Source organism: Melitaea cinxia, chromosome 10 (assembly GCF_905220565.1).
Source record: "Melitaea cinxia chromosome 10, ilMelCinx1.1, whole genome shotgun sequence".
NCBI lineage: Eukaryota > Metazoa > Arthropoda > Insecta > Lepidoptera > Nymphalidae > Melitaea > Melitaea cinxia.
The window spans coordinates 163,681-179,946 of record NC_059403.1 but is presented as its reverse complement, the minus strand read 5'-3'; the positions used below and the strand labels follow the sequence as shown (position 1 = coordinate 179,946).

At 37.6% G+C, this 16,266-nt stretch overlaps 1 protein-coding gene across 1 annotated transcript in view; it reads right to left on the bottom strand.

Annotated features, from left to right (window-relative positions):
• The window catches only part of LOC123657391, a 32,380-nt gene extending 17,589 nt beyond the window's left edge, over positions 1-14,791 (bottom strand). Inside the window, exons 1-6 of the mRNA XM_045592942.1 lie at positions 14,607-14,791; positions 9,893-9,984; positions 6,197-6,306; positions 5,599-5,779; positions 3,233-3,312; positions 1,407-1,537 (exon numbers count right to left, since the gene is read on the bottom strand). Of these exons, the coding sequence (XP_045448898.1) occupies positions 1,407-1,537; positions 3,233-3,312; positions 5,599-5,779; positions 6,197-6,306; positions 9,893-9,984; positions 14,607-14,694 (682 nt within the window). The 5' untranslated portion in view covers positions 14,695-14,791. The remainder of the gene's footprint in view (positions 1-1,406; positions 1,538-3,232; positions 3,313-5,598; positions 5,780-6,196; positions 6,307-9,892; positions 9,985-14,606) is intronic.
• Between the last annotated feature and the right edge of the window lie 1,475 nt (positions 14,792-16,266).

The window sequence follows — 16,266 nt, the reverse complement described above, 5'->3', positions numbered from 1 at the left end:
AATTTAAAGGAATTCATATATACAATACACCAAAACTATATTTACATATACTCGTAAATAAACGTAGACATACATATATTTATATAATAATATGTATAAAAAATAATTACATACATATATAATACATTAACAAATATTAATGATTATTAGATGATTAAAGATTAAAGATTTAAATTGAAAAGTAGAAAAGGAAGATGGAAAATAAGTAATAAGAAGGAGTTATGCTTGTAACTCTTTCTCTTCTCAGTATAACTGCTTTTCATTCAGTAGGCATCATTAGTATCATTAGTATATCAAAATTTTAAAATAGTATAATGATAAAGAACCAACCCGCCTGCCCAGCGTGGTGACTATGGGCAAAACACATGAGTTCACGTTATTTTTGGCGTAAACTTGTGGAGGCCTATGTCCAGCAGTGGACCGTATAGGCTGTAAAGATGATATTGATAAAGAAAAAAACTACACTCTTTCATTAAGATAAAGTTAAGGATTATCAAAAATTTGATGTAAATGGTGTACTTCATGTAGTCATTCGTTCCGATAACGTCAGAACTAGAAGCAACAAGAGCGAGTATAATAATTGTGTTTGTTCAATTCACCAATAACAGTTAGCCTATCGCAGTCCTCTGCTAGACATAGGCCTCCACGAGTTTGCGCCAAAAATGGCGTGAACTCATGTGTGTTGCCTATAGTCACCACGCTGGGCAGGCGGGTTGGTGACCGCAGAACTGGTTTTGTCGCACCGAAGACGCTGCTGTCCGTCTTTGGCATGCGTTTTTTAAAGCCAGCAGTTGGATGGTTATCCCACCATCAGTCGGCTTTTTAAGTTCCAAGGTGGTAGTGAAACTGTGTTATCCCTTAGTCGCCTCTTACGACACCCACGGGAAAAGAGGGGGTGGGTATATTCTTTACTGCCGTAACGACACAGCAGCATAAATATCTATAATATATATAAAAATTTCGTGTATGTCAGCGATAAACTCCGAAACTACTGAACCAATTTTTATCAAATTATGTAAGCATCTGTCATTTGGTCCACATTAGATGGTGGTTTGGCATCTAAGGTGCACAGATATCCGGTAGATGGCGCCGTATTTCTATTTCTAGATTATAGATGGTGCGTTTGAATATAGAATTTATATGTATTTTAATAAATTATAATTACTGAGCCACATCAACGCGTTGCTAGGTCAGCTAGTTACATATATATTTATATAAAATACATACATAATATACATATTATACAATACAAAGTAAAAGAATGTATTGAAGAATGGAGGTGTTGTTTCAGCTTCTTTTTATAAGTGTAAATAGAGGAGATAAGTGAGATATCTTTACGAAGTTTGTTCCAGAGCGATGCACCTATACCGAAAAAGAATATTATTATCAAGAGCCAGGCAACTCACGGTCGTCGTCGTCGTCGCCGTCCCCGTCGGCGAGGCGCTGCTTCTTCCTCTTCTTCTCGCGGCGCCTCTGCTTGCGCGCGAGCTTCTCCGCCAGCGTGCTGCGGCGCGCCTCCAGCTCCTGGGACGCCACTCTTACCCGCCACCACACATCAGTACATCTTCACTTAGGAAACGTAACTCATTTCTTACCCTACCCCCCCCCCCCCCCACTTGGTACCACCGTAGTATTTGCGTAGTAATTCAACAGAACTACGGTTTTAAATCAATAGTTTTGCAAACAAAACAATTAAAATTATATATTTTTACCTATCAACCTCCTATCTACTTATACCTATTGAATTATCGCTTCAAAAACATGAGACCATTCTAGAGGATATTGACTACGCGAGCGGGAGCCCCAGTTAATAAGCGTGGTATTGTAAAGCCCCCTCTCCGTAGTATAGGTACGTTCCCTACATAAACAGAGTCACTGTTAGATACTTTAAAATAGTTACTCTCTTGCCAACTCTTATCGATTAACTCATTTTCTGGAATTTTGTCTTCTGCTTTCTTTATATTGCCGTTGATTCTAAGTATTATTGTGAAGCTTGCAAACAACGCTTTCGAGTAAAATCAATTATACTAACGCTATGTTTGGTAGATATTATAAGATACTTTTCCCTTTCTTCTACAGCATTTTAAAATTTACTAAAAAAAATTGTTTTAGGTAAATTATTATATGAATATAAATTTAGTAATTACTATTCAGTAATAATACTAGTATGTTTCTGCCACATTCCTTTGTACAAATGTTTATCTATTAGATAATTATTGATTTACATCTTAAAAAGAAACGTCTTTTATTAAATTTAGATTTAAGTGTATATAATTTTAATACAAATCTATAGCATTCAATTTTTAAAAAAAGTTTACGAACTTAATATTTATTTTAAAAAAATACGTCAATTAAATTTTTCTATCGATTAAAAACTATAAATTAAAATCATTTGGCTGTCAGTGTCTCGACATTAGCTCAATATCTCGAGACGTAACACGATAACCAATCAGAAATTATCGTAATTCAACGCGAATAAAAAAGCGTACCCTACTCCGCAGACCTAATCAATTAGTTACCAGTGCGGGCACTACTCTACAAGTAAACACGGGTCGATCAGTGTAACAGCGTTTATTGGCTCAGAAGGGTTTGGAGGTGTGGTGCGAGTGCGGGCGCGGGTGCGGCGCGCGGCGCACCGCTCGCACGACCGCCGCCAGCGCCGCGCGCCCGCGCCGTCTGCGGCCCCACCCCGCTGTAGCTCACACTACTTCCACTACGCACTACCGTAGCACTACCGGTATTGTAACGTCTTTCCATGTGCTCGTAGTATAATTACAACAAACTCGAGCGTGGTTCGACCGTTTTGATTTTTTTTTTGTGTTATGTCGCTTATTTAATATTATATGAGTGGTCAAATTCTAGTCAAAGCTATATGGAATAGCGACAAATGTTCAAAATACCCTCAAGGTAGAACCGATTTAGATAAAATTCAAAATGTCATTATTTGATTCTCCAAAATTTGTAAATTATGGAAAGCCTTGAAAATCGAAAATTTTAAAAACTACTAATGTTTAACTACTACAAAACTACTAATCTTACGTAATCCACTTAGTATATAACTAAATAATTTTTAATGTCTTTACATCAGATAGACCTGTTTAAAAATTACAGTACCGTCAATTATGTAATTCCAAAGAAACTGACAAGACAAAGTAAATTCAATCATTACGGTTATCCCAGTTTATGTTGCAATAAAATTTCGAAACAATAATAATTATTATATGAGCCTTACCTGGCTTCTTCTATCTGGTTATTGAGTGTGAGGTAGTCGGGGCTGTCCCGCCGACTGTGACGCACGCCATTAGCGTAAACCTGCACATCGGAAACTCAATTTAAGATACCCATCGACGGCACGGCACAGCAGGCGACCGTCGTGCGATTTATAAAAATATAAATTAACGAGCAATTGTGACTATACTATTTAGTAGAAACATTCTTATTATAGCGTATCGTCTGACCGCAAGACAGAATCCCAAATGTTATTATAATTAGAAAACACTACACATTTTTTTTTCGAATTGATTGTTACTGTTGGCCCTACTGGCCTTTTACTATAGACACCGGCCGCGAAGGAAGATGCAAGCCCTTTTAGAAGACTCTGGGGAGACGCTCATCCTAAGGGTGTAGGGTGTATAGCGAGATCGCACCTCGGCTTAGAACGTCGTCGGAATGGAGGAGGCGCTATACGGAGCGCTGTGACGTGTTGTCGACGTTCGGTGCGCCTAAGCGTATTCGAGTCGCGGGGGAAAAACACTACACGTGTGCCGATACATCGGTCGACACTACACGTCGGCCGATCGGTATGGTGAACTTGTCACCGTAATTAATAGGAAGTGCAATGATATCGTATGCATAAGGAAACCACAGCATGTTTGCTTTCAGTATGGTAAAAATCGCCTGCCATGCCGTACCGTCAATGGGCACAAGCCGTTAAGTAATTTTAATGTAAGAGTTATTGTAATTTGTATATAAGGCGTATATGTGGTGTTTGGTGTACACAGGTATAGCATGACGCGTAATTGTATGTGACGAGTGGCACGAGTATGTGATGAGAGACGAGTGTATTAGAGTGAGGCGATGTAGGATGTATGTGGTATTTGGTGTCTGTTAAGTGTGACGTGCATATTATACAGATATGGTGTTAAGTGTTCATTGTGTGGTAGTGTGACGTGAGACGTGTTGTACGTGGCGTGATGTGTATTAGTGTAACGTAAAGCATGTTGTGTTTGGTGTCTGTTAATGTGACGTGATGCGTGTTGTAAGTGGCGTATTGTACGTGGCGTGTTGTACGCAGCGTGTTGTGAGTCAGTATGATGTGATGCATCATGAATGTTGTGTTTGGTAAGTGTTTGTGTGACGTGAGGCTTTCTCCTGCATAGAGAAAGAGGCCTATGCCCAACAGTGGGATGTTACAGTCTGAATGCGAAAGCGAGGCTTTCAGCACGTCGCGTGTTGTTTTAGTGTGATTTGAGGTTATGCTTTAGATTAAGACCCATCGAATTATGGGGTTTTGGGGGTGGAGGATGGGGGGGTGGAGAAGAAGCTACATTAGGTAACACTGCCATCATTCGGAAACCAATGGTTATGGAGATATCCATGGTTAAAGTTTTGAGATTAGAGAAAGAATTTAAAGCTATTATAATACCTATGAGCTCCGCGTCTGACTCTAGCTTAGCTCCGGCGCTGCGTGAAGTGCCACTCATGCTCCGTTCCGCAACTTTAATAAGTTATTTTCGAACAGGAATACGTACATACGATCTCGACTCCAAGATCAACAAACGATACAACTTACGTTACTCATGCTCCGTTCCGTAACTTTCACACGTTATTTTCACATTTCACACGTTAATTTAACGTTTTCACACGGTTTTTTAACAAACGATACAACTGATGTTTAACGACTGAGAGATAGATGCTTTAAAACAATAATGGCGCGCCACTTATTGTTTCGCTCTAAAGTAATGTAAGCATAAATTTATTATTTTTGTTTAAATAACTGTAAAAGGCACAGATCGAAGACCATACAGGCTTATTTCATGTTTTTTTTTACTTAAATATATTTTAGTTTTACTCATGTACTGTTATATACAAAAAATATTTTGTATTTCAGTTTATTATTATAATCGTTACTGAACATATGACAGTAAATAAGTAAAAATAAAAATATATTGAAGTGAAAAACATGAGTAGAGATCGTTAATACGTACTCCTGTTTGAAAATAACGTGTGAAATTTGAAAATAGCGTGTCAAAATAATGTGTGAAATGGGAAAATAACGTGTAAAATGTGAAAATAACATGTGAAATGTGAAAAAAATGCTTGTGAAAGTTGCGGAATTCTTCTGATCTCCTAACTTTAACCATGGATATCTCCATAACCATGGGGTCCCGAAGTGTGGCAGTGGTACCGGGGGTAGCATCCCCCACCCTTCTTCCCCCCTTCCCTCCAAAATCCCGAAATTCGATGGTTCTTAATCTAAAGCTTTAGCTGATTTGAGGCACGTTGTATGTGATGCTCGGCGTGTGGTGTGCGATAGTGTGACTTGAAGCACGTTCCATGTCGTTTCAGTAGTGTGTCAGTGCGATGCCCACCGCGCACCTGGTCGCCGTCGGGCACGAGCGCGGAGAGCGCGGCGCCCAGCGCGGCGCGCAGCGGCGCGGGCAGGTCGCGCTCGGGCTGGCGGCGGATGTGCTCGGGCACGCGCGCGCCGCACGCGAACTGGCCCACCTCGTCGCTGAAGTGGTTGCAGTTGTGCTCCAGCAGCCGGTACGCGCCCGCGCTGCGCCACACGAGCCTTACTAACCTACCCACCGGTTTGTATCTCGCCACGAGCGGTGACAGATATGTCGCCGAACTACATTATTAAATTAACTCCACGTGTGAGTGCACGGTAAACATTACATACAAGTCGTCTAAATTAAAACAAATTTCTGATTAAATTACAAAAATTAAATTAAAATCAATTCAACTTTAATTAAAATAAAATAATTTGAATTTTCTCATATCTATCTAATCTTTAACATATTTTACATTATTCGAGTTTCAGAATGAAAATCTGCCACTACAATCGTGTCACGGCAGTCTACCGTTGACATCGCTCTGCCATCAAACTTTGGTAATGTTAAAATTGAACTAAGCCATAACGACACAGTAACATCATTATTGTAAAAGTCCGCGCAGAGGTGTGTACGCTTACGTGTAGGTGGTGGTGGCGAGCCCCTGGATGTACTCGTTGAAGACGGGGAAGGGCACGAACGTGGTGCCCAGCCGCAGCACCTGGTGCGGCGCGCCCAGCTGCGTGCCGCCCTGCGGACGAGCGCAACGCGTGTTATAGCTCAAAGCTATTTGTGGTAATAGAGACCAGGAAAAGACTGCCATATAACTTTCTACTGGGTGTACCGTTTTGTATTCGAAGGCTGAAGCAAGTAGTCCGATTTGAAATTGTTTTTTTTAGACTTTTCAAATATTTTAATTAATTAATTTTTTTGCTATCAAATTTGATGATGTTCTCATTTTTCGATGCAACTAGAAGTCGGTTTTTTTGTTATTTGATAAAAAATAATAATTATATTAATTCTATGAAGAAAAGTTGAAAGTTTACTTGCCACGCTGCTCCGATGTAAATCGACGTATATATAAAACTAGCTGTGCCCGCGGCTTCGCCCGCGTTGAAATTAGTGTGTCACAAAGTTTTCCCGGCAAACTTCCAGTGGAACTCTCATCAAAATTGGCTTAGCCGTTCCGTAAACCTTCCTCTTGCCAATGGTGGAGCCCTCTTTCCAATGGTGAAACCGCATGAAAATCCGTTCAGTAGATTTTGAGCGAATCGATCACATACACTTTTAGAGACTTTGTTTTATAATACACTAACTGTTGCCCGCGATTACGTCCGCGTGGTTATGCAGATATGCATTACTATTAAGATGTTTAACGCAATTTTTTTTTATTTCAGTCACTTGAAATGCTTATCAAACTGAGTAACTTTTTAAAAGGCACAATTTAGTATAATTTAATAGTCATTTTTATAAAACCTCTGTATACACAACATTTTTAGTTTTATTTTCAGGCTGCATATGTTTCATACAAACTATCAACCCCAATTAAACTCCCTTAGAGGTGGAATATCGTAAAATCCGTTCTTAGCGGACGTCTGCTAACTATGATCTACCTCCCTGCCAAATTTTATCTTTGTCCAATATATAATATATATATATATATATATATATATATATATATATATATATATATATATATATATTACGATTCATTATTTGGACACCTCCTCACCATCTATAGAGCATATATTTTAAATTTCAAGTCTCTTACTTCAAAAACATAAGACTTTCATACAAACTTCCGACCCCCGCTTTATCCCCTTACGGGTCGATTTTTGTAAAATCAGTTCTTAGCGGATGTCTAAGCCCTATAAGGAACCTACCTGCCAAATTTCAAGTTTGTAGCTGTTATAGTTTTGGAGGTTTCGTGATGAGTGAGTCAACCTACCATCCCCCGTTTTAACTCCAAAAGAGAGTTGATTTCTAAAGATACATTATTTGGTCACCTTTCTACAATTTAAAAGGTATACATTTTAAATTTCAAGTTTCTTACTTCAAAAACATGGGACTTTCACACAAACTTCCAACCCCCGTTTTACCCCCTTAAGGGTCGAATTTCGTAAAATTCGTTCTTAGCGGATGTCTACGCCTTATAAGGAGCCTTTCTGCCTAATTTCAAGTTTGTAGGTGTTATAGTTTCGGAGATTTCGTGATCAGTGAGTCAACCTACCATCCCCCATTTTAACCCCAAAAAGGGGTTGATTTCTAAAGATGCATTATTTGGACGTCTTCTCATCATCTATAGAGCATACATTTAAAATTTTAGGTCTCTTACTTCAAAAACATAGGATTTTCCTACAAACTTGCAACCCCCGTTTTACCCCCTTAGGGGTCGAGTTTCATAAAATCCGTTCTTAGCGGATGTCTACGCTCTATAAGAAGCCTACCTGCCAAATTTCAAGTTTGTAGGTGTTATAGTTTCGGAGATTTCGTGATGAGTGAGTGACCTTTCGCTTTTATATATATTATAGATTATAGATTAAATTTCCTCACAATATTTTGCTTTCGTCGTCAAAAATGTAATGAATTACAAGATGAATTTAGCACATGATCAAATCAACGGAAACAGTTTGGATTTGAAACCTAATATGTCGACTTACAACTGGATGAGGTACCTTGGCAATATCCTAAACCGAAAGGCTTTCCATATTCTGCAAGCATGCCGCATGCGTATTTTAGTAGAAGAGATGAAATTTGATACTTACTTAATTGAAATGGACCAAAATATTTCACACAAAATAAATTTTATATTAAGTTTTTATACATATTGTTACCTAAGTATTGATTATATCTTAAAAAATTTAGCTTTACATATAATATAAAAATGATGCTCATTACACATTATATTTCGCACATTTTCGATTACATAAAAAACCGTCGGCCGACTTGAATACTTTCACGTCTTAAAATATTTACTCCCGCGGCTGTGACATTTACAAGAAAATAAGCATGAAGTCACCTTTGAGGTTCGTAAATCGTTTCTTTAGGAAGTGAGCGTTTCAGTTTCATTCAATGCGAGTGAGTGAAACGGAGCTATTGGCTACTGAACATTACATATGAGCGAGAGAAATGGAGAATTTGGAAGACACGGTTATTCTGAGTACCGAAATCAGGGGAATGAGGAGATAACCCAAAAACAAGGTATGCGGATGCACTGAATCATTGTGGTTAAGTTTTGAATTCGTTTTTTACTGCATAAAACTTGTCTGGTAAAAATTACATAGTAATATATGTTTTACACACGTAACAGAAAATAACGATATCAACTCGGTCTTTAGAATCGCGTAATCGAAACCGAATAGTAGACTAAAACAAGACGTTAAAATCGCAAAAACAATATTAATTTATTTGCTATTAAACGGGGAAAACAAAGAAATATACGCGTTGTTTACGACATTTATTACAGCATTATCAGTTCGACGATGCGCCCGATCGCGAATAGAATGTTTACAATTGGCGGATATGAAGCATTTGCCGATATAACGTGAGCTGCAGAGTAAGGACAAAACTTCGGTGAGCGAGATCGTTCTCCAGTGGCCGCCAGAAGTCCGTGTCCACGCGCGAAACGTACAAAAATAGCCGAGCGCGCGAAACACGCAGCCTTTGATGTGATTTATTTTTCAAAAGACTAATTATAAACTCGAATGATGTTTATACGCATACTATTACACAACGTTGTCTTAATGTATATCTCCAACAATTTACACTTTCATTGGACAAAATTAAAGCCAACACTTTTGATCGACGATTGCATGTAACAAGACCCTGCTAAGATTGGGTACTCCGGTGCATTCCCTACGAGTTCCTTTGCTAAAAATAGAGTAGACGCGTGCTTGATTGTGCATCGCTTTGCACGACTGTCACTGTTTACGGAAGAAAGTGTGCGAGGCGGTCCCTTTGGCGACCGCGGCGCGGTGCGCTGCCAATTGCGTTGTCAGATTTACGCAAACATGTCCTGTATTTTCGGCAAATTATGACGACAGGCGTGACGTCGGAAAAATTTAAACGATCATCGACTATATTACACAATTTTCTCTGGACTTTAATATTTAGCAAATTTTTCTAAACATTGTCGCACGCAAGAAGCGTTATTGTTGGAAATTCCATTCGCAATACTAATGCTACCATTTGATGGGTACTATGAATAAGTAACTTCCTAAATTTTTATATGCGAATATTATACATAAATATTGTTTTTCTAAGACTGCCCTAAGTAATCCAATGGGCTCGTGTTTTCTTGCTTCAGCAAGATTTTCCAAGGACAACAATGTGCTCACCGGCGCGCAGCTGGTGACCCCCGCGCCGCCGTAGAAGTACTCCCGCTCGAACACCACCACCGACGTGTGCCACACGCCCTCCACCTGCCGTCCTGAAACGACACACCACGCATTGTTACATCGACTGACACCAGAACCAACAAATTTTACTAAGTAATCCAAGACAAAAAAACGAGGGTACGTTAGATCACTCGACTGAAGTAAAACATCTGCACATTAGGCTTGCGTCTTCGATATACGAAACGTAACTCTCTATTTCTATTTTCACTAACTTATATCTCCCTTTCAACTTCCGTTCGCCTCGCCCGATCACACTTTTCGTAACGCTCTCGTCACGCGTTCGCCAGCTTACTCCCAAAGTAAAGCGTGCATAAAGTTTTACTTCATTAATATATGTATATGGACATTTTGTTGATTAATTATTGTTTTCTAGAAGAAAACCTAAGGGTTTCGTTTTATCTAATAGTACCTATATTATATGATTTTATGTCAATCACGGAGCAGTAAAACCATAAGAGCTGAAGACCACAATTTTTCAATAAACGCCAGCAACATTCTGCTAGAGCTAAGACAACGGTACTCTAGCACAAGACACATATGTAGCTCCGTTCAATTGAACTCAGGTTGTTTCATGTTTACAAAAACATTAAATAAAAAATTAATTACAAATTTCACACGGTGGAGTCATGTTTATACTTTGATACGTAACGCATTAACAGTGACGCGATTGTGATGATGTAATGAAGGCCGCAGTTGTCGATAAAATTTTAACCGTGCAGTAATTGTGATTATAGACTTGATTTACGAGGACTATGTTATCAAAATACAATTGTGTTTCAACTCAATTATAACAACTAAGAATTACGACTGAATAAATCTGTAAATAAGAATGCGCCTACATTTGAATGCAGTAAGCACCTTTTGTTATGATGTAAAACTATCAAAGATTTAACCAAAAATTAACAAATTTTATTTAAGCGTTACAACTTGATGAGTTATGACTGAAATAAATGTGTTGTTTTTCTAACAAAAAACACACGTACAGTACAATACACATTACTAATATTAGGGATAACTCATAAACTACTTTCCAGATCTCACTAAGTATAAATGGGACCAAATAAAAGTGGTGCTTTCAAATAAAAAAGAAATAATCAAAATCGGTAACTACACCCCAAAAAAGGTATGTACATATAAAACAAATACCGTCGAATTGAGAACGTCCTCCTATTTTTAAGCCGGTTAAAAATACAGGTGTTTTCAGCACTTATTTGAAGCACTAATCACCAAAAACGGCCTTGAAACATATTATCATTGTACGAGTGGGTCGCGCCCAAACAGTGCTCAGAAAGTAGGCCAGCTCGGACAATTATTGTATTACAATTGTGTGTGGTCTGCACAGTTTAAATCTACACCCTAGAAACATGTTAAAACATTCCCAAAGAAAGTATTGTACTGCTCGTAATACAAACTGCAAGGTTGAGTATTTAATGATAGTGATTAAATTGGATTGTTTATAGCAAAATACTAGCAGTTCTAATTCTGTACATTGATGATATTTTGAAAGATTTAAAAGGGTACATTAAGCTTATTTTAGAATCGATAATAAAAGATTACACATTTCACTTTTGTCCGTCTGACTGTATCTCGACAAAGAATTTAAACTAAACTCTAATGGACACAATATGACAAACAACACTAGATACTTTTCAAGCCTAAATATACGTGATCCCTTAGAAAATGTAATAGAACACAAAATGTGTTATTACGAACAACATGGCAGGTACAGATCGTAAGCAGCCAGTAAAAAAAAAAACTTTTTAAATCTAAAATTTACGAAAAGAAAAAAGTTTACGAGCTTTCAATTGAGACAGAATTACCGCGTCCAAAACGTAAATAAATTTATAAAACTTTGCGCTAGTTTTACGGTGATCTAAATAGTTGTGTGAAATAAAAAGTTTGAATCATTGCTTTGACGTAAACGTATACGCAAAACATAGGAGTTCACGCCATTTTTGGCGCGAACTTGTGGAGGTCTATGTCCAGCAGTGACATGTATTATGCTGTATTAGGCTGTAGTGAGTGAATGAAACGATTCTCTCCACTTTAAATATTTTAGATTTCAAAACAGGAGGAGGTTACTCTATTCGACCGTATATATTTAGACCGTATATTTTTTTATGTATGGTCGGGGATAACTTCGTCGTTTATGAAACGATTTTGATAATTCTTTTTTTGTTGGTAAGGATATATTCCAAGTGTGGTAACATGATTAGGAAACCAGGATCTGATGATGGAATCCCAGAGAAATCAAGGGAAACCCTCGAAAATAGTAGTGACGACTAGTGCGTTTGTTAATTTTATTCGTCTACCTACGTTGTATTACTTGTCGATGTAATTGAAGTCGGTTTTTTTCGTTTGCTAGCAAACAATTATAATTATCTTGCTTTATTCTTTTTAGGATAGGAGTAGGATATATCATATACATCAGAATTATATCCGAAAAGTAAAAAAAACTTTATGTAATGCTTTAATTTGTCAACGATTCGAACGATTTAGCTCTCAATCATACTTGTCCAGAGATTACGTAAGGTAAGTTTCTCATCAATGCTTGATTAGTAGACATTTCCTTCTTTTGTTTGAATGAATCCTAGCTGAATCAAACGAATATTGATTATGGAACAATTCTACTAGAATATACAGTACACATGGACGCCGAGGTTCAGTGGTCGATTGATAACTTATGATAAACTATGATAACCTATGATAGGAATATGATATAGGATACATACATAGTTTCACAATAAGATGGCATATTAGGACAATTAAAATTTTGTATCAAAGCTCGCTTGATCAGCAGAGTTGTAATGTTAGTATCGCCTCCGAGTTTGTTAGACGGTATAAATATACATGTACGTGTTTTTACTGAATTTATATCAAACGTCAAATATTTATCGATATACATATGTACAATGCAAATTAATAAAAAACCTCAAAAGCACCACGAAATATTTACAACCATGGTTTGCAAAGTTTTATTTAAGATCTTTGGTTGATTTTGAAAGAACAAAGAATTAAATATATATTCGTTACATTAGCTACAAAAGCTAGAAGTCGACTAAGCATGCTAAATAGTAATTATTTATTTATTAACGCATCTTAAGTTGCTAAGATGCCCCGGTAAGTAAGTAAGTAGTATTTTTTATTGTGATCTAGTAACAGCTAGTAGGGCACAGCAGGAATCTCCTGCTCAAAATATAGAGCAGCCCGACCGGGGTAGTACCTCGACCTTACAGAAGATCACAGCAAAATAATACTGTTTTCAAGCAGTATTGTGTTCCTGTTGGTGAGTAAGGTGACCAGAGCTCCTGGGGGGATTGGGGATTGGGTCGGCAATGCTTGCGATGCTTCTGGTGTTGCAGGCGTCTATAAGCTACGGTAATCGCTTACCGTCAGGTGAGCCGTACGCTTTTTTGCCGACCTAGTGACATTAAAAAAAAAAAAAAAGAAAGCTAAATATTTAAGCCGTTACAACAAAGTAGTTGAAATTAAACGACATAATTATGTATATTTAACAACGTCGAATTTAGTAATAAATTCTTGCGCCAATGACCGGCAAACATATAGCGTGTCCAATTTTTTAATATAAAAACATCCAATTGCAGTATTGGTCAACAGTTGACGACGAGTAATCGTAACGGTCACAGCACTAGATTATGGCTGTTGCGCTGGCGGTCGGAGGTTCGATCCCCACGCTTGGCATACATTTGTATTTGCTAATACTAATATTTACCGTTGTCTAGGCGTTTGTGCTTGTGTGTTGTGTGTGTTTGTAGACCCATGACACAGGAGTAAATGCTAGAGGGGATCCATATGCTTTGTCTACAAATAGAAAATACTTTATATATACACTTTTTTGTACAACCAGAAAAAATAGATGTAATATAAAATATGCAAGAAAAATAACAAAAAAAAAGAAACGTACAAAAGGCAGTCTTATCGCTATAGAGCGGCCTCGTCCAGACAACCTTTAGAAAAAGGACATAAGAATAAAGCAGCATAGAGGTGTACTTTAAAATAATATAAATAAAATAACTATCTCATTCCAAATCAAATCTTTCCTTTATTAACACTCATAAATTAATGTCCCTTAAGGATTATAACAAAATTTTTTAAGCAAGTAATAAGAGTTTTGAATGAAAAATAAAAATTAAGAAATTATATACAAACTGCCACACTGTATATATTACAAGTGTTTTACGATTACATACTCCTATTTAGTTCTGTGTTATAAGTTTAACTTAATAATTGTTGTCGATTGTTCCTAAAGTTGTTCTATAGCCTTCTCTGACTTATTGGAAAAATTGTATGAAGTGGAAAGTCATGTGGATAAGTTAAATTGTCGAACTTGTACTGTTTAATTTTATTTTTTTATTTTTTTTTTTATACAACTCAACAGCCTCCACTATGATTATCTAGACAAGAACAACCACCCAAACCACCGCAAACATCTGTATGGCCAATACAAACGTTTGCCGTATGTGTGGATCAAACCCACAACCGCAAGTTCAACAGAAAAAAAAAACAAGTGCTGTGACCATTGCGCCAACACATCATCATAATTTTAATTTTGTACCACTATAAGAAAGGTAAAAACTTGTTACAACACAATAATGAAATGAAAGTTTTACTTTATGAAAGAGGATATAATTACCAAGTATAGCGGGAGACAAGACCGATGCTAGCCCGTTGGTGAGGTCATAGATGTAGAGATCCACAGGCACTCCTTCCTCGCTGGACATTGTGCTGGCTCGGTGGCTTCTTGGCTATAGATATTATCTATAGAACACATCAGTTCTTTAGGATTATGTTATCACTAGGTAACAAGTCGGAGGACAAAATAGAAACTTACACTTATACAACTACACTACAATTTTAAAATGAGTAATGAATTTTTAAATACTTAAATCAGTTATTTAATACTATTGTACTGTTATTCGACTAAAATAAATTGAATTTGAGATTTCGGTAATTAGCTCCTTGGTATCGCTATAGTATAGGTGTCTTTACAGAATGCAGACGCGAATACGCGAGTTATTACGGTCGGCGATGACGGCGGAGGCGCGCGGTGCAGCGCGACCGACACCTGTGCCTGCGCCCGGCGCCTTGGCCCTATCCCACAGATCTATTCCCCGCCCACCTACTACACATTAACTATTTTTAAGTCACATGCCACGTGAAAGTAATCTCACGACGATCGCATCTCGCGAGGAAAGACATTATGACTTGATGGGTTTACAAAAAAATTATAAAAAATCACTGGCGAGAAGTTTGATAATAATATTAATTTTACAAATAATATGTTACCTGATTATCAGTTATGATTTCACATTCGTGATTTACTATTATAAGATTCTCGTTTTATTCAAATATATATTAAAGTTATAAGGTGGTTGTAATAGTATTTATTTACGTTTTCCATTTTTAATTTTTATTTCATTGATTTAATACAATTATGTCAAATTCATATTGCGTTATCAGCGATGACAGGACCATGACAGGACAATAATGACTTTGACAATAATGATATTGTCAAAGATGATCATTTCTTCGTGATCATTCTATAGTTTGGTTTGATTTTTTTAACCGACTTCAAAAAAGGAGGATGTTTCTTAATTCAACCGTATATTTTTTATGTATGTTCGCGAATAACTTCGTTTTTTGTGAACCGATTTTGATGATTCTTGTTTCTTTTTTGGAAAGGAGATATCCCAAGAGTGGCACCATGATAAGGAGACCAGGATCTGATGATGGCATTCTAGAGAAATCGAGGTTAACCTTCGAAAATCGTAGTGGCGACTAGTGTGTTTGTTAATTTTATTAGTCGTATTTACGTTGTATTACTTGTCGATGTAATTGATGATGATGAGTCGGTGTTTTTCGTGAACCGAATTTTTTTATTGCGTTATTTATGGGATTCATGCACACTCAGTTAACTCAGCGACTACTTACGTGTAGCACGTGATTTAGCGTGTGAACTACCAATATCACCGATAAAGAAGAGAAATCGCTTTATCACTATCATTACAGCCTATACAGTCCACTGCTGGACATAGGCCTCCACAAGTTCACGGCAAAAATGGCGTGAACTCATGTGTTTTGCCGATAGTCACCACGCTGGGCAGGTGGGTTGGTGACCGCAGTACTGCGGCCCGTCTTCGGCCTGTATATTTCAAAGTCAGCAGTTGGATGGTTATCCCGCCACCGGTCGGCTTTTTAAGTTCCAAGGTGGTAGCGGAACTGTGTGATCCCTCAGTCGCCTTTTACGATACCCACGGGAAGAGAGGGGGGTGGCTATATTCTTTAGTACCGTA